General features: G+C 36.9%; 1 protein-coding gene across 1 annotated transcript; it reads right to left on the bottom strand.

Moving 5' to 3' along the window:
• Nucleotides 1-648: 648 nt before the first annotated feature.
• Nucleotides 649-22,952, bottom strand: LOC145672822 (uncharacterized). The gene is made up of 2 exons (XM_081741972.1): nucleotides 22,512-22,952; nucleotides 649-7,240 (listed from the first exon to the last, which is right to left on the bottom strand). The coding sequence occupies exon 2, from the start codon at nucleotides 2,712-2,714 to the stop codon at nucleotides 1,914-1,916; it is 801 nt and encodes a 266-aa protein (XP_081598098.1). The 5' UTR covers nucleotides 2,715-7,240; nucleotides 22,512-22,952; the 3' UTR covers nucleotides 649-1,913.
• Between the last annotated feature and the right edge of the window lie 4,390 nt (nucleotides 22,953-27,342).

The raw sequence follows: 27,342 nt of genomic DNA, 5'->3' as shown, positions 1-27,342 counted from the left end.
TTGACCCGCCACAATTTTGGACAGGGTTGTCGTAGAAAGTCAAGACTTGCTCCATCTACTTTCATTTAACAAGATCTTGCAAACGATGAGCTTCTTAACCTCTCTTGCCATTTGAAACTTTTTCGTTGGACCCCACCTGGGACCATGTGGGGACCCTGGAACAAGACGTTTTCACTTAAATTGTTGTACTTTGAACATAATGCCAGACTCCCTTCCTATTTTCAAGTCTCACCATTTCCGATTTATAGGAGTGACCATAGACTTTTCAATTAAGTTTTTGTTTACATTTTGGCCCTCCGTCATTTTGCACAGGGTTGTTGTAGAGAGTCGAGACTTGCTGCATTTTCTTTCATTTTACAACAACTTTCAAATGATGTGTCACTTAACCCCCCTTGCCATTTGAAAATTTTGAGTTGGACCCCGTCTGGGACCCTGCGGGTGACCCTGGGACGAAGCTTTTTACCCCAAAAAGTTTGTCGTTGAAAATGATGGGATACGTGTTGGCCGAGTTTTCCACTTACCCAACCGTTTCCGAACAAATGACTCGGTTCAAACTATTCTGCCATGTAATTTTTTTGTAGTTCTTACATTACAAAATATGTTGTAACTCACGATATTCCTCCCGGTGGCACGTATAACTTTGGGATTCATCTAGTTATAGCATTTCAAATGCAAACACAATTGTCTCGTTCGGATCTCAGCGGAGCCACTGCGTGACCCTTCCTTGTGAGTAGTGAAATGATAAAGGTATCGTCCATCTGGCTCGCTGCAAATAGTACTGTTCTCTTATAATCCCGGGGAACTGGTGATTTGAATTTTCTGCTACCAGCATAACGTTTGTAATATCTTCACGGCTGTCAAAGAAGATGCAGCCGATTTTACCTTACTGAAAAAACTCATCAAATTCTTGGTCCATAAATTTTATAATTTTTTCTTGTGCTCTCTTCACTTTACTGTGATCAATCACAAGCCTTTGGTCTTTGCCGGTGATCAAGCCAGCATCCATAAGGGCCGCAGTAGATATGGCAGCTGTGGCATGCAAGCGGACACATACCTAATGCTCTGCATGGCAACATTAGGTATTTGTAAAGTATTATATTTTGTTTTCTTCGTAGTGGAATGCGTGCTTGAATTTTGCAATTTGTTTTCATAATTTCAGGGCTCATAGCAAGTCACGTTTTAAAACTAAAAGTTACTTTTCTTTCAAGTTGGTCACTAAAAATTACTTTTTTTCAAATATGTCACTAAAAGTTACTTTTTTGGGAGGTAAAGTGACTTTTTCGTGTGATTTATGTTTTGCATTGGCAGTTTGCTAAGAAGATTATAAAAATAAATGGAAAAAGTCACAAACTTGTTACTCATTACTCTTCTGTAAGCTTCAGTATTTTCTGCCACATGTGAAACAGTCAGCTTTATTCTCACTTCAACTTTTATTCTTTCTAAAGCACAGTGGATGGTTGGTGGATACTTAAGCTTTCAAGATGGGGTTGAGAACCCTTTTGTGTCTATTCTTTCTTCTATCATAATAGTCTTTTAGTTTTCTCTCGTAATAGTTAACGATCCGCTCAACGTTGTGTGTGTGTGCGTGTGTGTGGTTCATCGTGTTCGTCTTGTGTTATGCTTCTTGTATGTGCTTCTTAAGAGTAGTTGATGAATTTGAATATTTCATGGCTTTGAGGTTAAATATATCTGGGATGAAGAAATTCGGAAATATACAAGAACTGGTTCCACTTACTCAGAAGCTTCTTACATCTGCTAAGTCTGCTTACTTTAACTACAAAGCATACTTACAAAACTTAAGAAAGGAGAAGAAGTAAAGAAGAAAAGATAAAACAAAACAACAAACAGAGAGAGTTTTAGAAAGGAAAAAAGGGGCATTATGATATTTTGGTCACTTTTTCGTGCCCTTTTGGTCACTTTTTCGTGTGTTTTTGGTATTTACAAGAGACCAGACCACTATGAGCCCTGTAATTTCCATCATCTCCATTTTGTTTTTCAGATGTTTGTTCCTCACTTTCACTCTCAGAGATTTTATTTTGAACTGCTGGAATGTTCCCTTTACTTCTATGTCCATATTGACTGAATGATCTCTTTTGGTCTTCTAAGCGTTTCTGTTTCCTGCCTTGTCTCTTATTCTCAAGCACATCTGGCAAACCAATCTGATGGCGTCCAATAGAGCCAGTCTCTTCCCGTTGTCCTTTAATGAAAAGAAGCTCTTTCACAGGGATTTTCAATTCTTTGGGACAGGTACAGTAAATGTGTATTTCTTTTCTGCAACCAGCACGTTTGGAGCAACCTAATTCAGAGCACAAAACCATTCTACACTTGCAATTGAGAATGTCAAAACGTTTGTCAAGTCTTGAAACAAAGGACTCTTTCACATCTAACTTTCCTCTCCCAAGAGAAATGTTCTTTGCCTGCTCCCAACTTTCCTGGATCTTATTTAAAATGGTAACTCGTGAATTTATTACTGGGGCAACGAAAGAACTGTTTGCTCTTTTCCATTTCTCAAGCACTTGGGGGTAGATGTCTTTGGCAAGACGGGCTAAAGAATAGTTTCGGTTGTCTTTAACCCTTTGCTCCCTTAGCAGTAAACCACACCTGAGAACATCACGTAATGTTGGAAATTCAGATGGTAACAATTCTCTGCCGGTTCCAATTAAATTACGCATATGCGTAAATGTATTACGTCTTGTTTTCGTCTTAGAAGTCATTGTAAAGAAACATCAAGAAACCTTGATGTTAACATTAAGACTAATTGAAAAATTTATGATACTTAAGGCACGATCACTGACACAAAACAGATCTGCAAACGTTGTTTAAAACTCTCTGATTTGATGCTCTCAACTTTATATTACGGAAGCTATAATATAGTAACTGTGAACATGTTGGCACCCGTTGAAGAAAATTGAAAATATTATATGTAATTTAATGATTGTAGAATATAAATTTGACACAATATTAAAACTGAAAAAGATACAAATAAATAAAACTAGTCTTAAGAAGCATGTATTTCTGCTCAATAAATGAAATACAATTCTGGCGCCATCTATGAACAAGAAAAGTAAATTTGTGAAAAGAGCACGAAAATGACAAAAACTTTGGACTGACATTTACCTAGCAAAACAATATTATATCGAATTTGTAAATATGTGCTTCGAAATACAAGGCCAAGTCTCAACTTTTAGCACCCCTCATTTTAGGAATTTGAAAATTGAAAAAATCGACAAGCCTTACCGGGCCAGTCTTGGCCCATTGAACTCTTTCATACGGCCTGCCTGACCCCTTATTGAAAATATACTACTTCTTACATAATCTAAAACTGAATTGAAAATATTTCTTGGATAACTGATGTCCAGCTTGGAAAATACAATCCGCGTTGGGACATCCAGTGTACCATGGAATATTGAGATGCTAGTTCAGAACATGAAGAATGAACTTTCCGACTAAAATGATAAATATATAAACTTTTCCTGCCTTTCTTTAGTAAATAAATAATTTGGTTACCGTTATAACAGTTTCCAAAGGCGCCGATCGTGAGGCCTCCAAGGCTCATGTGGGCCCCCTCATTGTATTTTAGAATATACAATATTTTTCATAATTTGAATGCAATTTGTCTTAAAATCCTCATATATGCCTTCTTCATCTGGATGCCCCCCCCCCCAATTTACAGAGAAATCGGCGCCCTTAATAGTCGCTGTGTTTCTGTGATGTTAGTGTATGATGAACGAGTTTTTGCATTAAATATGGCTATTCGATTGTTATGAGAATGTTATACGGCCCTTAACGCCAGTAAGTCCTGTGTGATTGGCCCACCTCCTGTTCCAATTTGTACATACTTGATCTAAATTCTCCTTTAAACATTCAAGAGAATCAATGTTTCAAACTTGGAGAAATAATTAATCAGACGTTTTACTTCTGCTATCCTATCACGAGATAAACTGCATTGGCTTTGTGTATATTGTAAAGCTTTCATTATTTCTGGTAGCTTTTTTGATGTAGGCTTCACTCCCTCAATTCTTGATTCATCTTGCTTGAAAGAGATCATGCAGAGATCGCTCATCAGAGCATTTTAATAACCCTTCCAATCTCTGTGGGTTTCAAAATACCAAATTAACAATCCAGTAAATTTTTGTGTTGTCAATAGATTAAACGTTATTGTTGTTGCCAAAGGATACAAGAAAATTGTTTAATTGATATATTTAAATGATAAGCGCTACTGCCGTCGAAATTGAATTATTCGGTCTAGTGGGTTGGGATCGGACCACAGAATAGTATGTAGGTAGTTCGGATTTGCAGCTGTATATAGTAAGAGAGCTTGTTTAGTACGTGTCATTGCATTGAATTGTACAGGAAAGTTGAATTTACTTTTAAAATTTACCCGAAAGTTAGAAAATAGCACTATCCATTGTCTTTCCCTGAGCAACTTAATTTAATCTTTAGAAAAGTTAATGTAAATAAAAAAAAACATTGTCTTCTTATGGCGGCCCTGGTGGGAATAACGTTAAAAAGAATAATGCAGCTAGACCAGGGATTTTAGAAGTTAGAGGAGACAAAACTTGTCATAAAACTTCTTATGAAAAATTACCGAATACATGTTTCAGCCTTTTCGAAATTTCGGCTTTTAAAGGAGGAAATCAGGGAAATTTCTGTTAATGTTGAAAATTACGATTTTCTATTCAGATCTTCAATGTGAAAATTCGCGTACGTTATACATTAAAATTTTGAAAATTTGCTATGTAAACTCTTAATTAAAAACAATGAAACACTAGTTTCAGCGTTTTCAAAAATTCTTCTTCTAAAGGAGGAAAGTGAGTGATTTCTTCAATATTCAAATTTCCGGTTTTACATTCATTAAACCTCATTCTTTCCACGCGGAAAATGGGGATTTCTGCTAATATTGAATAAAAACATTCCAGTATTTACTTACATATTGCTTTAAATCTCTTATTGCACTGTATGTATAAGGGAAATTCTTGAAAAAGCGTCAGTCTTTAAATCATATCTACATGTCTGTCAAGAAATAGTTTGGAAGTTCGGGTTACATGAGTTCGGGTTTCCGCATATTTGAAGTGGTAAAAATGGCGAAGTTTTAGAGGAATTGATTGTGAGATCACTCTCATTTTCTCATATTGGATATGTAGTAGTAGTTGTAATCTTTCATATGGTGCTTGCATGATGTAGGTATTCACTGGTGGTACAGGTTTTCCTTTTTTCTGAAGTGGTGGATCATCTGCCTTGCCAGAAAAATCTGGGGTGGCCGAAGATGACTTCGTGAATACATGGAGGATCCAGATCTTCATGAAGTTGTTGAATTGTGATATCCCGTGAATGGCTTGGTATAATCCGTGAAAGCTGTAGAGACATTGAAGTTTTTAAATTGCCCGTCGTATAGTATCTTGAAGGTATTGTCGGAAGATGAGTTTTGGGTCTAAGTGAAGTCCAAAGCATTTTACTCCAGGTTTAAGTAAGAGCCTTCTTTGGTGAAACGTGATGTTAATAGGTGGCTACTATAATCCTTTGGATAAATAAACGAATTTTGTCTTATCAGAATTAATTTTGATATGCCATCGTGAGGTCCAATCTTCTAGGGTTGATTGCTAGTCCAGAGTTGATTGCTGTAAGTACCACTGAGAAACGTTTAATAGTTCTTCAGGGATCCCCACTATTTGAGAAGATTGTTTTCGTTCCGCAAAAAACCTCTTGGCAATGCTACCATCATTGCTTGTCCCACTACCTCCTGCTTTGGGTCTATCAACGTTCAGGCTCATTATTTCCCTAAACTTCTGAATCTTTTTTCGTGATTCAATTATTTTCTTCGTCTTTTTCTCACTTGTCAAGTTTAGAAATCTAGACGATATGCAACATGAAGAAAGCACTAAAAAATCTTGACGTTGGCATGTAACACGGGCAATCCAAAGTGAAATGTGGATAAGTCTACACGTTTAATAGAAAATATCTGTAAATCATTCATTTCTTTCGGTGATGTTCTACAAATGTAACACACTTGAGGAGATTTCTTATACATGATGGTATCACAAACTTTTCCCCTACCATAGTGAGAATGAGATTGTAATGCACAGTATATTGCGTTGCATTGAAGTTCAGATTTATTGGGTGAAGATCTTAAATCTGGTGTTCGAAGCACTAGACTTTTGTTTGTATAATACTATAGCATCTTTTGCTTCCTTGCAAAATTGAAATCTTATAGGGTGACACAACGTGTTTGATGACGTCAGAGGATTCTACCATATTACAGTTTCTTCGCCTGCAAAAAGCCAAATTGGATGAAAAGAAGTGAATAGGTCTTCCTCAAAATATAATCCAATAACTTGCTGGAATTTATGTTTGTATATGCTGTGGCCTACACTTCCTTTTCAACTTTATTTAGGTAGTAGCATCAAGGAGTCAGATTTCTCGCTGAAAACACAGTTGATCTTACATTCGTTGGTCATCAGCAGATGTTCAACTGTTTTGTCTTAGAAAGCTTGCAATTGAATTTCTGCACCGACATCTGATACTGAATTCTCTCATCTGACGGGTAGCAACTATTCTTAGCCTCGATTAATTGGTGATAATTTGGAGAAATGTCAGCGTTACGTGTTTTGGCACCAGTATAGAATTGTACTGATTTTTGATTAATTTAGCACCGAGAAACCGTGCAAGTGCCTATTTTTTTGGTGTATGATTGAAATACGCTAGTCCTTTGAGCTCAAAAAGGCTTTTCTCATCTTACGAAGCCTAATTGGAGTTTTTCCGTGACCTCACAAAGTACTTTTGTTGCATCTTCTCTTTCTGATTCTCGAAGACTTATTTTGTCAGCAAATGCCAGTTCCCATTAACCTGCAGATGTGCATTTAGTTTTTCTACATTTGTTTCTGTCACTGGATTCAGTGAAATCCTTCTATGAACATCAGCCCGGATTTAATCGATCTTACTCTACTTCAGTGTTGTCCTCGTTAAACTGTAATTCTCCATCAAGCCATTCAGCATGCATCTACACAGATGTCATAGTTTCTGCCACACTTACCAAGTCCGTGGTACATCTGGCTGCAGAACCTGGGAACAGATCTTCGAATGTCTTTAGTAACATCACCTGGATAATCAACAAGGCAACATTGCGTCAAATTGCGTCAAAACTTAGGCCTGGACATATATTTGTTCTTCTGACAATGTCCCTTCATTTCTCTTTCTTTAAAGAAATGTATGCACTTCATCTTGCTGATGACCAATAGATGCTCTGAAATTAAATTAAGAATTATTATTGTAGATGTCCTATTACCTCACACAATCATACAAAGATAGTTATGTTTCACAAAATTGCAAACGCCTTCGAGTAAATCTCGTGAAAAGCACTTCAGAATGGATTATTCCTTCAAAACATTTTTACAAAACTACTGGGGAATACTGGGAACCACGCTAAAACTCTGCAGATTTGTGAACCCTACGATAAAACAAATTGAATTTTGTCACATGAATATATTATGTTCAAGGAATAGTAAATATGTAATGTACTGCATGGCCACTTTAAGCAGTTAAAGTACCTGAGACCCCCAATAGGAAGAATGATTTTCCTGACCACATATTCTTAGTTAACAAGCCATGAACTCGAATGATAAATACTCTATTTGGCAACTATTTTGGAGCTATGTTCGGAATGGGTAATTTTCACAATTCCTAAGTTACTCAATACATGTTACTAGTCTTCACTGTTGATATGCAGTAAACTATGGGTATCTCTTAACCCCAAAACTAAACTTGTTCTTTTATAACGTAATTTGCTAAAACTGGGTTTTGACCAAAGTTGTCCATTTTCAACCACTGTGCATCGGCATAGTCATATATGAATGCGTCAACTTGTGCTCTGTAATGAAAGATTCGATTTCATTAACAAGTCTGCGGAGGTTGTTCGAACAGCTACGACATCAACGTCTACTCTCGTTCTAACTTTACACGTAATTTTACGAGAATCTAATTTGTTTACCGTTTGATGCATGATTTGGGTGCTGTAAATGATAAGGCACAAGTTGTATGGATCAAGTTCTCGCCTAGGTGCGTATTGTGCTGTCGTGAATGGTTGCATCGTGTTGTTCCATTGCGATGAAATGCTTACGTATGGCATTATTTAGTCGTGCTTGTAAGAGATATTAGCATCTGTAAGGCATTATAAGTGTATTTTTAAACTTCTGCAAGCCTGTTTTATTTTTTATTTTGAATCTCTGTTACATAACCGTGGTGATTTTTAGACGCGATGAAATGTCAATTGTTGATCCAGGAGGAAGAAGTTGGGGCTGCTTAGTTAAAATATTTTATAGATCGGCAAAGTATTTACCAGGGAATTTTGTGCACATTTTGTTTGACGGTTATGGAGCATATGAAGAAATACTGCTTTCGTAGTACTCAACGACGGTTGATGTCGTTCTGGAAGCAGCATCGATCATCCTGGTAACGCTGGTTTATCACCGAAATCACTTTCAATGTCCTCATCATCTGTGCCTTCGTTTTCTAGCATGAGTGTGTTAAGTTCATCCACAACAAATCCTCATACAGCTGCACTTTAATCTGTTCTATAACGAGACATTCCTCCCTGCAATATATCGAACACATCCGCTAACAATTTCACAACTACTATTTGTCGTATTTTATACACACATGATGCACGTGTACATTCGACCTCCAAAGTACTGCTCTGCTTCCATTGACACTACCTGACGTTCGTGATCGAACACTTACACCGAAACTCCAGTATTCCATCACACTAGCTCATATCACCGCAACTACTAGCACTGGTTCTGTCACGCTCCTTTACATCCCGATATCTCCACGCTCTTTTTGCATGCATACGCTCCCTTTATACCTCACTTCTCTTTATTTTGTATCACATACATCAACTGCTTTCCTTTACATTTCTGCGCCAACTATGCGTGTTCTTTCTTCCAGTTATATATACTAAACACAATAAGACCCCTACCACGGAATCTTATTGTTTGAGTTCCATACACTATTTTCACTTAGGACAGCATTCCGTTGTGTACATTTATATTTAATGATCTGCCCTTCTTATGATCGGTAGGCTAATTTTAGATTGCTTACTGTTAATCTTTGCAAGATATTCAGTTTCAGCAGCATTACTACCTCTCTCATTTCGGCAACATTCAAAGTTTTGTCTTCCCTAGCTCCGCTCCCTACTGTTCATAGCAGCTTATATTTTGGTGATTTCTATTTCCATTCATGTTCAATGAGAGCCCTACGTTTGCATCTAATTTGTACGACACCCATATGGTCCTTTGGTTCTAAGTCTTCTTCTGGCATGTTGTTAGACCATTGTGGCACGTTGTTGGAACTTCACTCAGTTAACCCCTATAAATAAAAAACATGCTTGAAATTCACAAAGCAAGCATGCAAAGAGTTACTTAAAAAACTGTTTTCATAAAACACTTCCTTCAATGTTATGTTCAGAGGAATCTGTTTGCTCCTTGTATTTGTGTATAGCACGTTTAATATGGAACTGAATGTTCATAATATTGAACGTAGACATAGAATGAGATCACATAATATTATTATAGAGTTAAGTTCAGTATCTACTGAATAACTTTCGCAATAAACATTTTAAGTTTGAATCAAAAGTGTAACTATTGTTGATTATGATATTAGTAATCGTTACATTTCATACAAAGTGTATGTACGATTTATTTTCAGCATGGTAACAAACCAGACACGAAGCTGAGGCTTAACTTCTGATGAACCGGCTTCCTAAGCAGATGCAGAGTCTACCGGCGAAAGGTAAGTGACATTTCAGTCAGGGTTACCATATTCTGCAATGCCAAAATGCGGACACACTTCCAGCTGGCTAACTATTTAGAATGTAGGTTTTATCCTCCTTACCTGACTGATATGCTCAAAGGGGGTATAAAAGCACAATGAAAAACACAATGCATTTAAACGGGACAGTGTGTTCACAAAACATTAGAACAATACGTTCGGGAAATGTATGCGGACGAAAAGTTTGTCCCAAAATGGGGACATATGCGCATAAATGCTGGCATATGGTAGCCCTAGCAGTGGTGGCAATAGATCTGTCTTTTTACATGTTTCGGGTTAAGTTTAAATTAGCATCCGGGCTTAGTGTCGTGTCGTGTCGTTGTAGAAAGTAACACGACTATACAACCATATTTAGTGAAACAAAATACGTACTAGGTGATCACAAGACAGTACAACAAGATAATATTGTATCTAATCCGAGCTAGGGACGGATGAAGATGAAGGGTCCGCTCGGCAGTACGTGTCTGAGTCCGTAGAGATTAGGCGCCTTAGCAACAATGAGTATGCGTGCAAAGGAAGAGTTTGTTTCACCCTTTCTAATATCACAGTTTTTTCTAATGATTGATAATAGTGCAATTTTTTATGTCTGCATAAGGATGCTAATATAAACTTGATATTTATTATGTTGAATTAGATTTTTTTTTTTTTTTTTTTTTGGTTGGGATTTTGTTTCCAGGTATTGAGGTGTTATAATGGAATTAAGACCTATGTCAGCAGTAGATTACTTCCACAAGAGCCAGCCAGACGAAAATTATTCTTTAGGTTTAATTTGAATTTAACATCTAATTTGACCACAGTGGCTATATGTATAAGAACTGAACATACCACGTAACGTTGTATCTGAGGCACATGGTCCCATCAGGACTCGAAGTGGGCTCTACAGTGTCCAACGTGCAAACACTAAACATTTACCCACGAAAATGCTGAGGTGTTCTGCCAGAAGGCAGCTGTTCTTATAGTAGTGGGGTTGACGAAAATAATTGTGAACTTAATTTCTGAGATGCCAGAGTAACACTCTGGAACACAGCGCTGTGGACAGCAACAAAAAACTAGTATCCTAGCTTGTTACTAATTGACTACCAGTCCCTTTTTAGTTTTGTGGTTGGGTGAAGGTTCGATAGTTCTTACCCATTAAAAAAATATCAAGAATCATTGTTGTGCCCCAGCCTGACGCATTGTGCACTATATATTAATATCGTGCTGAATTAACAATTCTAATTGTTTACTTTAACTTTAACTTCGTCCTTTTAATAGTTTGACCAGCAACTACTTTGGGGTTACACAAATACAATTTCCTTATTCATTTTGTAGAGTATTTCATATTTCATCCTGGTATTTGCTCAAGAGTCAATCCATACGAAGTGGTCCAGAGGTGGTTGCACGACCATCCCCGAAAATTATAAAACTTTGAGTGTGATGAACCTTCTGTATAAGAAGGTCAATAACACTATCTACGTTGACGTATGTCCAAGAATGACGGCCATCTTTGTTGTCGGTGGAGTGTCATTTTTGCATTTGCAAGCGTTTACGAAAACTACAGTTGCTCAGGACGTACGTATTACACGAACTCCAAACAAAAAAGAATGATTAGAGGAGGGACTGAGGTACACGGGAAACATATACTCTTGCTTCTTAATAAATATGCAGGGTTGCAAACTAACGTATGAAGTCACCAGAAAAAGTACCGAAAATTACACTTTTAAAGAGGCTGTATTTTGAAATGGCATAAACTGAGGGGTTCGTAAATCTTGTGCTGAATACTATTGAATGTAAAGAGTCTGCAGAAATATCCACTGCTATTATACTACTGGTATCGTAGATTTATGGGGGTCCGAAAGTTGAAGTTTGTGATTTTGATGCCATGTTTGGGGTGTAATATCTCAGGAGGGCAAAGTGCTAAAAAATGCTACTTAGGCCACAAAGTAATTCTGTATATGAATAAACTATTGGAAGAAAATCGTGATTGATATTATATGTAGAAAAAAGTGAGGACATGGTAAGAACGCGAAAAAGCACGCGCGTCACGATGGTCGTAGCCCGGAAAAAAATTAAATATGTTGATATGTTTCATGCGAGATCTTAAAAACTACGCATGGTTCAGCAATTAGGCCTGCTTTTGGTTGTGTTCAGTTGTGCAAAAGCTTGCGAGTGGCGTTTGTTCTATCTTTGTAGCTCCATGATCATTGCCATGTCTACAGAGTGGTTAATTTATCTTGACCATCCGCTATAATGGTCAAACCAAAAGAGGAAGAAAAGCGAAAGTATGCACGAAGCAACTATAAAACCTAGTTAAAAATAATTATACAATTAAGTAAGTGAATAAATAATAAAAAGAGAAGGAAAGAATGAAAACTAGGTGACAAACCAACACTTCATTGCACAGGGGAAAATCCATGAATTTTTTGTTAGAATTAAGTGAAGAATTTCGTGTTTCATACAGGGGAAAACCATATTCAAAACTATTTTATGTGTAAATGGAAAACAATTTTAGTTTTGTATTTGCAGATTCATAAGTAATTTTAAGTAGTAAGTAGTTGTTACTGTATGTTTGTATGTGTTTTGTGTCTTGTTATATAATTTTCTTTGTGTAAATGTAATATTCAGTTTTATAAATTTCATTTTAGATTTGAAAATAAAGAAGAGTAAAAAACAGAAGCGAAACAGGGCCTGATATAATAATCAGGAATCAGGCTAAGAAATAAGCCCCACCCCCTTGCATTGGGTAATAAGTACGAAAAAGAAAGAAAGAGATAATAAATTAAAAGAGAGAGATTGAAAAGAGTCAGGGGCAGATGCGTCTGCCGATAAGACCATAAGAATTGGCAAAGGCAGGGGTAGTGGAGTATATATATATATATATATATATATATATATATATATATATATATATATATATATATATAACTATAAGAAGTGGAACATCTTTGTATGTATTAGACAGAAAGACTGAACATACAGTGTTGTCAACCCAATATAAAGTTATAATTTTTCAAATGACACTACATCAGATTATTACATATTTCAAATTAATGTGTCAAACGTAAACTTAAAATATCACATATCATTCAGTGTTGCAAACTAAGAATGTTATAATATCACAAACATTCAAAGTCCGGGAGCCTCTATCGCAAATGTAGCATAACGGAGACACAGAATAATGCAAAAAGAAAGTACTTTAGTGTTAAATAGCCTATCATGGTATGACTTGTTTCGAATTAATGGGAACGAGGTTACCAGGGCTTGAAAATTTTATTTTATTTTGAAAGCATTTAGTTTGAAAAATGCTGAGATAAGTATCATATATAGTTACCTGTGTGCTTTGCAATGGATGTTTAAATTATTTTGCCGTTTACAGCACTTTGATATCTCAAACCGTTCGGAGATATGACAAACATTGCTGAAGTTTGCAGCACTGCTTAAATCGTTTAATTTTAAGAACTTGTAATTACAGCTACTAAAAGCTATTGCTGTAATGCTATAGAAGAGAAGGGAAAAAAACAATCATTTTATTTATTTTCCACAAATATGCCATTTTCAGCAGGATAGGATAGATAGGTGTAGCGCAACCTTGTGAACACATTAACTTCCGTAACTGGGATTTGCTGATACATTAAGTGACCCAGTTCGACGATGGGAGTCGTAGGTGCAAGGGGGAGCTAACCCCGTTAATATATAAACGTGACAATGATCATGGAGCTAAAAAGATGGAATAAACGCCAGTCACAAGCTTTTGCACAACTGAAGGCAACCAAAAGCAGGCCTAATTGCTGAAACATGAGTAGCTTTTGAGATCTAGCATGAAACATATCAACATATTTAAGTTCTTTCGGGCTACGACCATCCTGACGCGCGTGTTTTTTTTTTTCTTTTTCACCATGTCCTCACTTTTTTCTACATATAATATCAATCACGATTTTCTTGCAATAGTTTATTCAAGAATATTCACAGAGAATTATTTTGTGGCCTAAGTAGCAAATTTTAGCATTGCCCTCCTGAGATATTACGCCCCAAACATGGTATCAAAATCACAAACTTCAACTTTCAGATCCCCATAAATCTACGATACCAGTAGTATCATAGCTATGGATATTTCTGCAGACTCTTTACATACAATGGTAGGGTCTATTCATCTACAAAACTTATGCATCCCCCAGTTTATGCCATTCCAAAATACAGGTCCTTTAAAAATGTAATTTTCCGTACCTTCTCTGGTAATTTCATGTATTGATTTGCAACCCTGCATATTTATTTAGAAGCAAGATTAAATATTCTCCGTGTACCTCGGTCTCTCCTCTAAACTTTCGTTTCTGTTTGGAGTTCGTGTGATACGTACTTCCTGAGCAACTGTAGTTTTCGTAAACGCTTGCAAATGCAAAAAAAGGACACTCCACCGACAACAAAGGTGGCCGCCATTCAGGAACACTTTTACATACGACAACGTCAATGATCTTATTGACCTACCTTCTTATACAGAAAGTTCATCACACTCAAAGTTTTATAATTTTCGGAGATGGTCGAGCAACCATTTCCCCATCTTTGGACCACTTCAGATGGAATGACCCTCAAGCGAGTAAAATGAAATATAGTAGTCTAAAAAAAAAAAATGATCTTTTAGTTTAGGGTCCCACGAATATGTCCTTCACGTAAAGGAAGAAGGATGATTAGAGCAAATGAAAGATGATGGAAGAATTACTAGAATGATAATGTGAGAGGAAACGGTATTGTTCCGAGAAAATCTGCGGACACGGTGTTGTCCACCAGAAAAATATTCTGCAAAAAAAGTAGTCAAGGAAGATGTGTTTTAGTTACAAGCAAAAGATAATTATGTTATGGGATAAAAATAATTTCGTTTATTCTAAAATTACAAAACAGTTTGTTTGTTTGGAGATTAACGTTTTGAACACCAAGTTTATATGAGGCATTCTTCTGTAGTTATGTATGATATTAGAACCTTGTTAAAACACCGGCTCCGAAGACTAGAATCCTAAAAACTTAGTCTTGGTGCAGCCTTAACGCATAGCTTGTAGATATATCCATACTTTTGATGCGTTTTCTATGTTGTCATAAATGATTTTAGAACCTAGATGATCTTTCCATCTCCAAAACCAACTTTTCCTCCTGCGGTATCTCAAGAAACAACTGGTTGCCAACTTCTTCTCCTTCTTCTTCTTCTTTTTTAACGTTCGAGGGCTACTTTTCACTTCAAAAATCACTGGCAGTTTAGTTACCTATGCAGTAGCTTGCTAGAGGGACTAACTATATCCTCTCACTCTTTTTTTAAATTTTGAAGGAGTCTTCTTTCGATTCTCGAAAAGCTTGTCTCGTTTCGCTTATGTACAAATTTATTGTCTGATTTTTTAAAAATTTATTCTAGATGCTATTAGAATCCCTTGAAGTCCACAAAGTGTGTGATATAACAACATTTAAACCAAATTTATTACTAAAATATCATTGTAATGACTTGTGATGATCGTTGAAACGTTGATAAATGCTCTTTATTTTGTTCATACAATCAATTTATCTATTTAGAGTCTTATACTATAAGTTTTGTAACACTGAAACAGTGTTTGGGATTTAACATTTACATGAACTAATGTTGTCTACGAGACTCGTACAGTTTATCATCTCCTCTTGTCTTGATTCTTTTAAAATGTAATTTTTGTCGATGAGTCGAGAAATTTCTAGTGTTGTTGGCAACACTAACAAAGATCGATTTACACAGTTTGACACGCAATTGCCGGTCGTTTAGTAGAGCACAGTCGATGGGTTGGCTACCCCTACTTTAACACAATGACAAAAAGAAAAAAAAAAGCTCCTATTTTAAAATCAAACCTGTTTTAAGGAATGGACTCTCCCATCACTGTCAGGTTATCTTCGTGTACTTTTTCTTGTCTCGTCCACCAAACATAGTAATATCACTGTCATCCCCTTTTACTTTATGTCATCCTAATCAGAATACTGCTTGTTTACGATACGGACACACCCCTCAGGGGGCCCATCGGGTCCAGACCCACTAAAACTTCCTAACTTACGATACACTAGTACACCTTCTGATAACACTATACTGTTTAATATGGTAATGATTAATGTAGCATGGAAATTTGATCGTACAATTCATCTGTAGACCTAATTTTTTCTTATAAAAACAATCTAGTTTTATAATTTTTTCTGTAAAGAAAACGGTGGAAGTATTTTACAGTTACTTTCCGCGTGCAGAATAATATATGTTCAATACCACATAGACGTAGTGATTTCTAGTATTGGACCCATGCCCCAAGCTTCGACTCCTCCCAACAAAAAATTCTGGGTGCGCGCATAGTTCTCCAGGATCTAACTATTGTATTATTTCTTTTTACACTCGATTAGGAGTGTTCCAAAAACCGGTTTCGGTTCAGTTTTTAGTTTAAACCGAATCAATCGGTTTGGACTTCAAACCGGTTCAGTTCGGTACGGTTTGGGATCGGTTCGGTTCCATACGGTTTGGGATTGGTTCGGTTCGGTTCGGTTTAAGAACTGTTGGGCTCTTTTTGAGGACTGTTTTTTTTTTTTTTGTTTCAAAATTGACGGAAATGCAGTTTGCGTTACTAGGAACCGTCCACCCAGAAATTATAATAAGGCTAAATGATATGTTTTTCGGTATAACTTTATTCAGATTAAAATTATTTCGATATTACTGAAACAATTGAGGGTTTGTATGTGAATACTTTTACTGATACTTTGGAAGTTGGAATAAAACTTCTAATATCAGTTGGAAGACATCTTTACGGCATGGGCGAACTTAGGAGATATACCCTGAGAGGCGGGGGAGGCAGTTACTTGAAGAGTCGATACTATTCCAGGAGAAGCTACGTTTAGAATAAAACACTAACTCATCCTGAAATGACTGAGGGACCATGCTTTACGTCCTGTATGTGGAATAGGTAAATATCGTGCTGCTATATTATCAGGTAACCAAAAAAAATCGTGCTATTTATGAGAACAGTTACTTTTGTCGAGTCCATGTGGTCCAATTGTTTCTGAAGACGTTATACTATATGTTTACATTCATTTCAAACCTTATTTAATAGGGAGTTGTTCAGTGCAAAGCATGTTTCGCTATCGGTTTTGTAGGAAGCTAAATCTTCGAAAGAGCATGTCCTGGGAAAGGGAGAATTTGACGCCTATTTTGCTTTGTGAGTACAAATTAGGAAACAAAGATACAAAGGCCGCTAGAAGAATATGCTTCGAGTTTAGAGGGACGTCAGTAAGTAAACATTCAAAAGTGGTTCAGCTGCTTTTCTTTCGAGTTGAGTTGATTTTGAGTTTAACGTCTCTTTCAGCAGCGAGGCTATGTGAGACGGGACCTACTGATTAATTTGGAATCCGACCCACATGAGCACTCAACGGGAATCGAACCCGGCTCTTCCACGTCAAAGGCGCGTATGCTAACCGGTTAGCCACAAAGGAGCTCTGTTTTTCTTCCTAGATGAGATCCTTGAAGACAAACATCGTGTTTGTCGTCCATTAACCCTCTAGAAAGTCAGCTGGAGGAGGAAATCAGCAGAATCTTCATCAAACTTTACAGGAGCTGGCACACAGGATTGGCGTATCTGACGAAACATTTCGATCACAGCTTCATAATCTGGGGAGGACATGAAAGCTAAGCAAATGATTTCCTCATGTTCTGTCCGAGGGAAAAATGCTCAACGGTTAAACATCTGCTTGTCGTCATAATAAAGCCTCATTCCTGAACCAAATCTTGACATATGACGAAAAATTGATCATGTATGATAACTGGAAAAGGAAGTGTAATTGGACGACATCTAGTCCGGTCTCATCGGTTGCTAAATCGGACATTCAATAAAAGAAGGTAATGTTATGTGTTTGGTGGACCAGCGTTAGCATAGTTTACTATGAATATCTAAAAAGCGGAAAAATCATAACAGCCGAGGTCTACTCGTCACAATTGCAGAGTTTCAGCTGTACTGGTCCAGAAGCAGCCAGCACTGATCAACAGAAGAGGAGTTCTTCTTCCCCACGATCTTGCCAAACCTCATAGGGCAAATGCAACTAAAGAGGTGATCAAAACATTGGGCTGGAAAGTTCTGCCTCATGCACTGTATTCCTCGGATATCGCTCCATCGGACTATTACCTGTTTTTAAGGAAAGATTAGTAATTTTGAGTAAAGACTGACTCGTTTCTTACCTATTGATATTATATTATGAGAATCATATATACATAATAATAAAGTGAGGAGTTGGGAACTACATCACTTTAACAGTACTAAAGGATATACTAGTACGAAAGAAGTATTACCGCACAATGGAAATATTACAGTTATACTATTTAAATGAGTACTAAAACTACCTAACAAAATAATAATTTATGTTGCTCCTTTGAATAATAGGAGATCTACCTACAAAATTTCGTATTTCTAGGTATTCTGGGGTTTGAGGTGTGTCATTCTGATTGTAAAAAAAACTCCGCTTTCTACCGTTTGGGAATTTCACAGGCACATTATATTAATCCACTTCTTTGAGCAATAGGCTAACTGTCTACCAAACTTCATCTTCCTAGGACTTAGTGATATTGTTCCCTAGATAAAGGAAAGTGGAAAAGACCATTATTTACTTAATTTTTAAATATGCATCAACCCCTAACCCTAACTAAGTCCATTAAAATAAACTTATATTATCATTACGTACAATATAATACTGTAAATTGTTATTGTTTGGATCAATATCAAGTCGTATATAACAGTACAATATTTAATACAAAATTTAACAATATTGTGATCCACAACGGTCCAATAATTCGTTTATACTTAAAAATTTTGGCCTTAAAAATATTTTATGATACACAAATCTGCTAACTGGTCGTAAGTTACGAGTGAGTTAAAGATTAAATTCAGCTCCATTTGGACACAGCTGAATTCGCTTGGACAGAGTTTTGGTTAGCCAATAGTAAACGAAACCAGATTTCAAATCCTTTGGCTCGGTTTGACGACAGTTTAGTTCGCTTTGTGAACAGTTCGGTTCGGTTCGGTTTCGGTTAACCGTTTCAAACCGGTTTAAGTGGCAAACCGAAACCGCGGTTTAAGTTTTCAAGAACCGTCCACCCCTACCCTCCATATTGTTTCTCGTTGTCTTGATTTCCCCTTAAGCAGTACGTTCTTCTCCACTGGAGCCCGAAAGTACAGCGCCTAAACAAAGGGAGTTGATATGACAATTGACCGCTAGACCAGTTTGGGTTTGTAAGTAATACAAAAGAAAATAAATAGCGTTTAGCATCCGGTTTTCCGGAACTGGAACATATTACACTTATAGTAATAATAATAATAATAATAATAATAATAATAATAATAATAATAATAATAATAATAATAATAATAATAATAATAATAATAATAATGTAATTGAAATTGTTCATAATTAAAATTGAATAAAAATGAAAATTCGTAGTTGGCCGTAAGAGCAGATGGGTTATTAGCATCACGTTAAGTGGTCCTCATAAGATTGTAATATTAGTACTTCTTCCGTTCGTTATCCACACGATAACTCTTGAACGAAGGAGAATTCTTAAATTGTTTCTTATTTTGCAATAGAGTGATTCGTTAATGGAAGCAATGCGCTAACGTCTTCACAGCTAATGATAACTTTAATGTACAGTACCGATTAAAATTGTTCCTCAACCTTTCCGAGCCTAGCGCCCTCTTAGGCGGATACGATTAACCTCAGCGCTTCCCTTATCTTAAGCCAACCCACCTATGCACAAAACTGCATGTAAGACTTGGACGAAGCATTCTAAGAACCAGAAAAAGGCTACAATCCTACAATTCTTAAAATCGGCCTCAGAGAATCTATATTGTTACTTGTAAAAGTGTCTAAACTTTTGATAATTTGTAAAATATACAGGACGTTTCAAAACAACATCGACAACGTTTGGGAGGTGATTCCTCACACAAAGATAAGACTAAAAGTATAGATCAACCTAGGTGCACAAATGCTTCCTTTCGGAGTTATAGGCTGCAGAAAACATAAAAAATTGAACTTTAAAGGTTCATAGCTCAAAAACTATAGGAATCCGACGGACAGTGGCGTCTATAGCCCCCCTTGAGGCACGCTCAGGTATACACTAGATAAAATGGGCTTCAATCCTGCTTTACACCGGATAAAGCGGCAAATTATGGTTTAGCCCCTACCTTGATCATACCCTGGATCCGCCACTATATATATATATATATATATATATAGAGAGAGAGAGAGAGAGAGAGAGGGTGGCCCATTTTAATCTTCCACTGAAATATCTCGAAAATAGTTGAACATAAATTATCCGAACAAAAACTCAAATAGGAAGTGCTACGGGGCACATCGAATGGTGATGTTACAATGCCATCTTGGGACGTCCTTCATGGGGGCCGAGGACCGAACTTTAAAATTTTAAATAGAAACACGTTTCAAATGATACTTCGTTCGATAAATCTTCAAACACTAGCGTTGTGGCAAAAGATTTTTCATATCGGTCACCATCTTCAAAATGGCCGTCACGACATGGTGTCTGTATCTGTTAAAACGTCCAGTACCACTAATATTACAATGGTTGGATATAAATGAACAGATCAAAAAGTGAAACTGAAAAATGGAAGGGGGATTCGAATTTTTGTTGTGTTCATTTATCTTTAACCGTTTTCATTCTATGGACACTGGAAGTTTTATCTGATACAAGTAGCATGTCTAGGTGGTAATTTTGAAAACGGTGACCCATATGAACAATATTTTGCTCTTTAGTTTTTAATTTACCCTTTAGTTTTTAAAGATCTATCGAACGAGGTGTCACTCGAACTATGTTTTCATTAAAACTTTGAAGTTGGGCCCTAGACCACCATGACGTGCAGCCCTTCGGGCACCGCGACAATACTATTCGATGCTCCCATGGAATTTTCTATTAGAGTTTTTGTTCGGTTCATTTATGTTCAACCGTTTTAATACTAATGGTAGTAGACATTTTATCTGATACAGACACCATGTCTTGGTGACCATTTTGAATACGGTGACCGATATGAAAAATCTTTTGCACAACGCTGTTCAGTGTTTGATGATGTATCGAACGAGGTATCACTCGACCAATCTTTCCATTTAAAATTTGGAAGTTGGGTCGTGGGCGCTCATGCGAAGCGGCCCTGGAGGTCACCAGAACAACATCGTTTGACGTATCCCACGCCATTTTCCATTTCCAGGGGAGGACTGGGGGTCCAGTCAACCTTGCCTGCCCCAAAGACTACCTTTTAATAGGCCTATATATAAAATAATGCACCACGTTATCCTGAATTGATGTACTGAACTTAGTATTTTAAGCCTACATTATTCGTCTAGGAAGCAATCTGCCCGCACCAAACGACGCTTTTGGATCCGCTAGTGTGTGGATTCATCATAATGTACAGGCGGACTGTTTAGAACATATACTGTATATATTCACTGTTGAGGTAATAGATTTATCTCCGTTTTTCATCTTCATTAAACTCACTGATGATTTCAAAGTTTCCCCCGGTAGCTAACCATTCGTCCGGAACTCAAGTCTGTGTCCGGAAAATTGTCTGGAATTAATTAGTGTCCGTAATTTTAGGGAAAATGGAAGGTCGGGAAATTTCACTATGTTTCTTCAAGTGGTGGGCTTACAAAACTGTCTTGTGCTGATATTTATGAAAAATCAATAGTGATAAGGTGTTCTTCGGAAGAATACTTTACTCAGAAAAATAATTAAGACAATAATATAAAAATATGTTTCAATATAAAAATATGTCTGAGCATAATCATTTTTAGAACTTAAGGTTAGACTTTTTTAACTTCTCAATAAACACACACCATTCTTTAAAAAAAGATCTGGAATTGGTGTCGAGAAATTATGCTAATCCTACCCCGGGAGATTTTGAATACATAGAGAGTGAAAGTAGCAACAATACTGGTAACCCACGGTGAACACGATCAGATATATATTCGCAGGGGAATATCCTTCTGAACAACCCCCTGAATTCACCACTGATTTGATTAACATTTATGTTACTGAAAGGCGAAAGGATGAGTTTGCGCCCAAAGCATTATATCTGATTGCAATGTATGAACTAGAGGCCATTGAGAGAGAAAAAACATGACAGAAGATAATACATTTGGCTTTAAAATAATTTTTTTTTCTACAAAATTTTAGTAACACTGGACATGATTAATATAATTGTGGTGTTGGACCATACTATATCGTTGTGTGCTTAGGGTCACTAGGATGAGAGCGGGCTTCGGCACCACGTTGTGTGACTGTGCTACTGAGGCTTACCTGGGCTCAGAGGCATAGCGCACACTAAACGCTCTTTTCCAGATGAGGTTTCTATACCTACAAATCTAGAACGTATTCTCATGTTTATTCTACTAGGGAGATTATTTGAGTAAATAAAATGTACACAAATTTCGTGGAGGAAAATGTGAGCAGAAGGAAACATCCATTAATAGCAAAGGTAGTGTGTGAGGCTCAATGCGAGTACCTTTGTTTTTTAAAAATGAATCTAATTTGGGATTTAATTTCTAGGAAAATTTTGATTAGTGTCAAACTGAAAACAACACTTAGCCTAAAAACAGACATTCAGACGGAAGAGCAGACTTATAGGCATTTGTAAAGAAACTGCAACAGATTCAGATTATGTCAATAAATGATTACTACTTACGGACTTTAAGTTTTCCATTCCAGTTCGTCGTAATTGGCACCAACACTCACACAAACACTTCACTCTTAACACAGTTTGTAGGAGTTGTTCGGTAGCACTTATTTAGTCCATAAAGAAGAATGGAAAGCCCTCTAATTCATTGGACATCAAAATTGCTAGAAGATCAGTCCTATGCGGTGACCAATAAGGAGTCGGGGTCCCAGCATCGTAGTCGGCTAGCAATCGTCTCTTCCCTTCTCTTCTGTGAGGGCAATGTTTTCGGCGACTTCCCTCTTTTTGGGAGGACGTCGAGGGTATCTTCTAAGTACTCTGAAGGATCCAAAGGTTTATAAAACAGTCTTTTTTACATATTGGATATCTTCTTCCTCATATTAATTTGTTTTTCGGTGATGAAGTAAAGCAAATAGGATGAGCTCGCACACAGAGATCTTGCGCGACAGAGTTTTAGAGGCAGAAAGCTTAATGTTACAAATCGTTAGTCCTATTTGTAACTTCGTATGGCGTTCTTCGAGCGATGAAGCGTCCATACCTCAGCAAATCGATTTCCTGGCGATGGGAAAGCTTTCCTCAATGCGTTTCTATCTTAGGCTTGCAGTTTCGTTGATTTTTTTCAATCTTCTGCTCTGTCTGCATGTCTGTTTCCCGGCTAATGCTGAAGGCCGATTGAATGAAGTAAGAAAAGTAATCTTTTCTATGCAATGAAAATTAATTTGGAATAGTTGTTTTTTTCTCCGATTATTTCCTTTTTACTCGTTCTTATTTATTTTTGCTTTCTTTCTATAAATTACAAATTAGATGAGTTTTACGACACCACACGAAGAACAAATTACCCTATTTGTACGTTTAACACCTTATGTCTGGCAACTTGGATACAATAGGTGGTCAGCAAATAACAAACAAGAGTTAGAATTCAGGAAGAAATTAAGCTTTCTGTGTATGCACAGGCCCGTGCTGGCCCACCGGGACGTGTCCCGGTGCGCCCTCCGAAATATCACAGTATAAATAAAGGTACAAGTTTTTAGTAATAAATTCTTACAGTTTTATTGGTAAAGGACCCGTGAAAGGTGCAGTGCGTCCTTTATATTAGGCGCCCTTCCGGGACCACATCAAAGATGAACGATTTTATTTACTCTTCAGTATAGCACAGTTCTGTACAATGAATACACACAGTTACTGTTTGCGAAGAACCCGTGAAAGGTACAGTGCGCCCTTTACATAAGGCGCCCTACGAAACATCACATTATAAATAAGTGGTTTTAGTTATCCTGTATACGAGCTTTGTATAATAAATTCAAATACACACAGGTAGTACAGAACCTGTGAAGAACACAAGCGCCCTTTACATAAGATGGCCTGCGAAATACCACATTGTCGTTTTTTATTTTATTCTTCTGTATTTCAGTTTTGTATTATGAATTCATACAGTTGCTATTGGCAGAGAACAGGTAAAGAGTATAATCACTTACAAAAATATTATAAAGTTATATATCTATGAAACGAAACAATGTGATACATCAAGAATAGTTCGGATAGTCAAACGTACGATGCATTTATGTAATACTACACTGACACTAGTCTCTAATTTACGATTTTTACGACATCGAAGCTTTCACAGTCTTAATATGCATCCATATATCCGAGCATATTGATTGTTCCTGTGTGTTTTAAAGCAGTGTTCAGATAATCAGTACCTTTTGTATTTCTGAAATATAGCTGTATTAATTTCCATAAAATGTGGTCTTCCTGTCACCACGGCACGGCGCGTCCTCAGGTTGGTGATCGAGGAAAAGGCCTCTGGGACATAGAGGTTAGCTGCGAATATACTGAGTAAGCAGTCGCGGACAGACAAGGGGTGATAATCCAGCTTGAGAATTTGGTATGAGGCTAACAAACTCACCCTGTAAAAGAAGGATTGTTCAGATAAGTTCGCAGAATCCTCTGATCAGAACTGATAACTTGGCACGAACTCAGCAAAGTAAAATCGACATGAGATCTGGAACATGAAATATAAGAAGTTCCTATAGGACAGGCGCGTTAAAATTTGTAAAAAATGAGTTTAGAAATAGAGGTTGGACATTGTGGGATATCAGGAAGTTAGATGAGATCAGTCAGGAGGAGTCAAGTCGGGAAATTTTACGTGCTTTTACGGGGAAAAAATTAATAATTACCAACTAGAAACAGGGCTTTCCGTTCACAATACACAATTACATAGGTTGAATTTGTTAATGATAGATTTTCTTTCACTTCCCTTAAGGGTCGGTAGTGTAATATTATTGCTTTAAATTCACATGCCCCAACAGAAAATAAGGATGGCGATTTAAAAAAAAAATACAGTTTTTACGAAAGAATAGAATGGGTATTTGATCATCTCCTGCAATATCATATGAAAATTCTGTTAGGCAGTTTCAATGCGAAGGTAGGACGGGAGTGTATTTTCAAACCGATTATAGGGAATAAATGTTTGCATAAGGAAGGTTGTGACAACGCAGGCCCGTATCCAGGGGGGTCTAGGTGGGGCTGGGCCCCCCCTAAATTTTTGCTGGCCCCCTAAAAGTTTTACAGTCGGCTTGCAAAAGAACTATAATATGGTGATGAACTATCATATGGTTGGATCGGGCCCCCCCTAACTTCAGCCGGGCCCCCCTAAGTTTTAGGGCTGGCTACGGGCCTGTGACAACGGCGTTAGACTCGTCAACTGTGCAATATCCAGAAACTTTATCGTGAAGATTACAAAATTCCAACATCGCGAAATTCATAAATATACTTGGACTTCATTAGATAGAAAAACACATATTCAAACTGATCATGTTTTAGTAGACTGAAAAGAACAGTCTAGCACAACTGATGTTCGGTCGTTCAGAGGTGTTGATTGTGATAGTAAGAGGGAGACTATCATTGAATAAAGGAAATATTCAATATCTGAAAACGGAGCGGTTTATTTTATTTTTTTAAAAAAAATAGAGGAGAGTCAGGTGAGAGGGTAGCCAGATTGAAGTGTCGAATAGATTCTTGTTTTTAGAAGGTTCGGAGTGCACTAGTGTTCAAGGTACTTCGTTGAAATTAGAGATAACATTAAAATTTCAGCAAAAGAAATATTGGGTCACGCAGAAATACGTAGGAACAAAGCATGGTTCAACCAGGAATGTACTAAAGTAGCAGGGAAGAGAAAACAGAAGAAACAGCGTTGGCTACAAAATCCGAATGAAATAACTACATAAAATTTCATTGTCATCTGGCAGAAAACTTCTAAAACTTTTAGAACAAACAAACGCGACTTTTGAAAGTTAAAATTAATTAACTTGAAGATAATAGTGAAAACAAAAACATTCGGGACATGTATAAATGCATCAACGAACTTAAGAAAGGCTATCAACTTCGTGCTTATATATTAAAGAAACCTAAAGGAGCAGTTCTCACTGATACAGATAGCATCTTAAATAGATGGAAAGATTTCTTTGACGATTTGCTTAACGCAGCCAAAAACCAATGCGCGTGGAGAAAGTGAAATGCATGCAGCATAATCGTATAATCCAGAACCCAACCAGACAGAAATAGAAATCGCTATTTGAAAAATTAAACACACATCTCCGGGTGTAGACGGAATTCTGATTGACTTAACTTTACCTGGAGGGGAAAAATTGTAGAGCAAAATACACAAACTCATTCTCATTATCTCGAACAAGGAGGAATTACCATAAGAGTGAAGTGAATCAATCATTGTTCCAGTTCAGAAGAAAAACAACAAAACAGATTTAATAATTATCGAGGCATTTCTCTTCTGTCAACATCCAATAAATCCTCCTAATCATTGTATTAGCAAGATTGACACCATACGCAGATGAAATTATTGGAGATTATCAGCCCGGATTTAGGTACAATTGATCAACTATCGAACAGATATTTACCATTCGACTAATACTTGAAAAGAAATGAGAGAATACAACATCCTGACACATCAATTATTGACTTTAGACTCTGGTAAGAGGGAAACATTGTACAACATGCTTACAGAATTTGCAATACCGAAAAATGTAGATTAATTGAGATATGTTTAAATGAATCCCAAAGTAAGGTTCGAATAGGGAAATTCTTGTTCACGAGCTTTCACGTTGAGAATGACCTGAAACAAGGAGATGCATTGTCGTTATTATTATTTAACTTTGTTCTGGAGAACACTATAAGGAAAATCAAAGATATCAAGCAGGTTCTAGAGTTGAATTGTATTTGTCAGGTTATGGCGTATGCTGATGATGTAAATTTAATAGGGAATGATAGAATAATAGAAAGGAATGCAGAAATCTTAATTAACCCCTTTGGGATCCTATGGTACAATTTGTACCATTGCACTTTTCATGGTACATTGCGTTATTTCTCTTCTATTTGAGCTTTTTCGTCCGGGTTTTTTTTTTTTTTCCAAGTCCAGAAGCCTTGCAGAAGACATTACGTATGGTTTCAGACCGTCCTGCTTCCAGACATAGGAGGTGATGACGTCATAATTCAAAAATTTCTTTTCTCATTTTCTAAGCGTATGTTCAATATTTTTTGGCGGGCTTATTTTTCTACGTAGAAGATTGAAATTTTGCACAAACATTCAGTCCACGGAGTAGTATGTACCAGATTTTTTGTTCCGATGTCAGTGCTAAAACAGGGGGGGGGGGAACCAGAGGGGCAAAGGGGCAAAAAGAGGGATTTTTTACCCCAAAAATCCCGTTTTTCATTTTCCCGCCTTGCATACATGATAGGACCACGTGAGTCATACCGTCTGAAAGGCAATTCCATTCTGAAGAGAACGACGGTCGAATTATTATCCTAGGGTAATTAGGGATGTCTC

Source organism: Thermobia domestica, chromosome 16 (genome assembly GCF_964235325.1).
Source record: "Thermobia domestica chromosome 16, izTheDome1.hap1.1, whole genome shotgun sequence".
Taxonomy (NCBI): domain Eukaryota; kingdom Metazoa; phylum Arthropoda; class Insecta; order Zygentoma; family Lepismatidae; genus Thermobia; species Thermobia domestica.
Note: the sequence above shows the minus strand (reverse complement) of the source record. Positions and strands in the feature narration are given on the sequence as shown.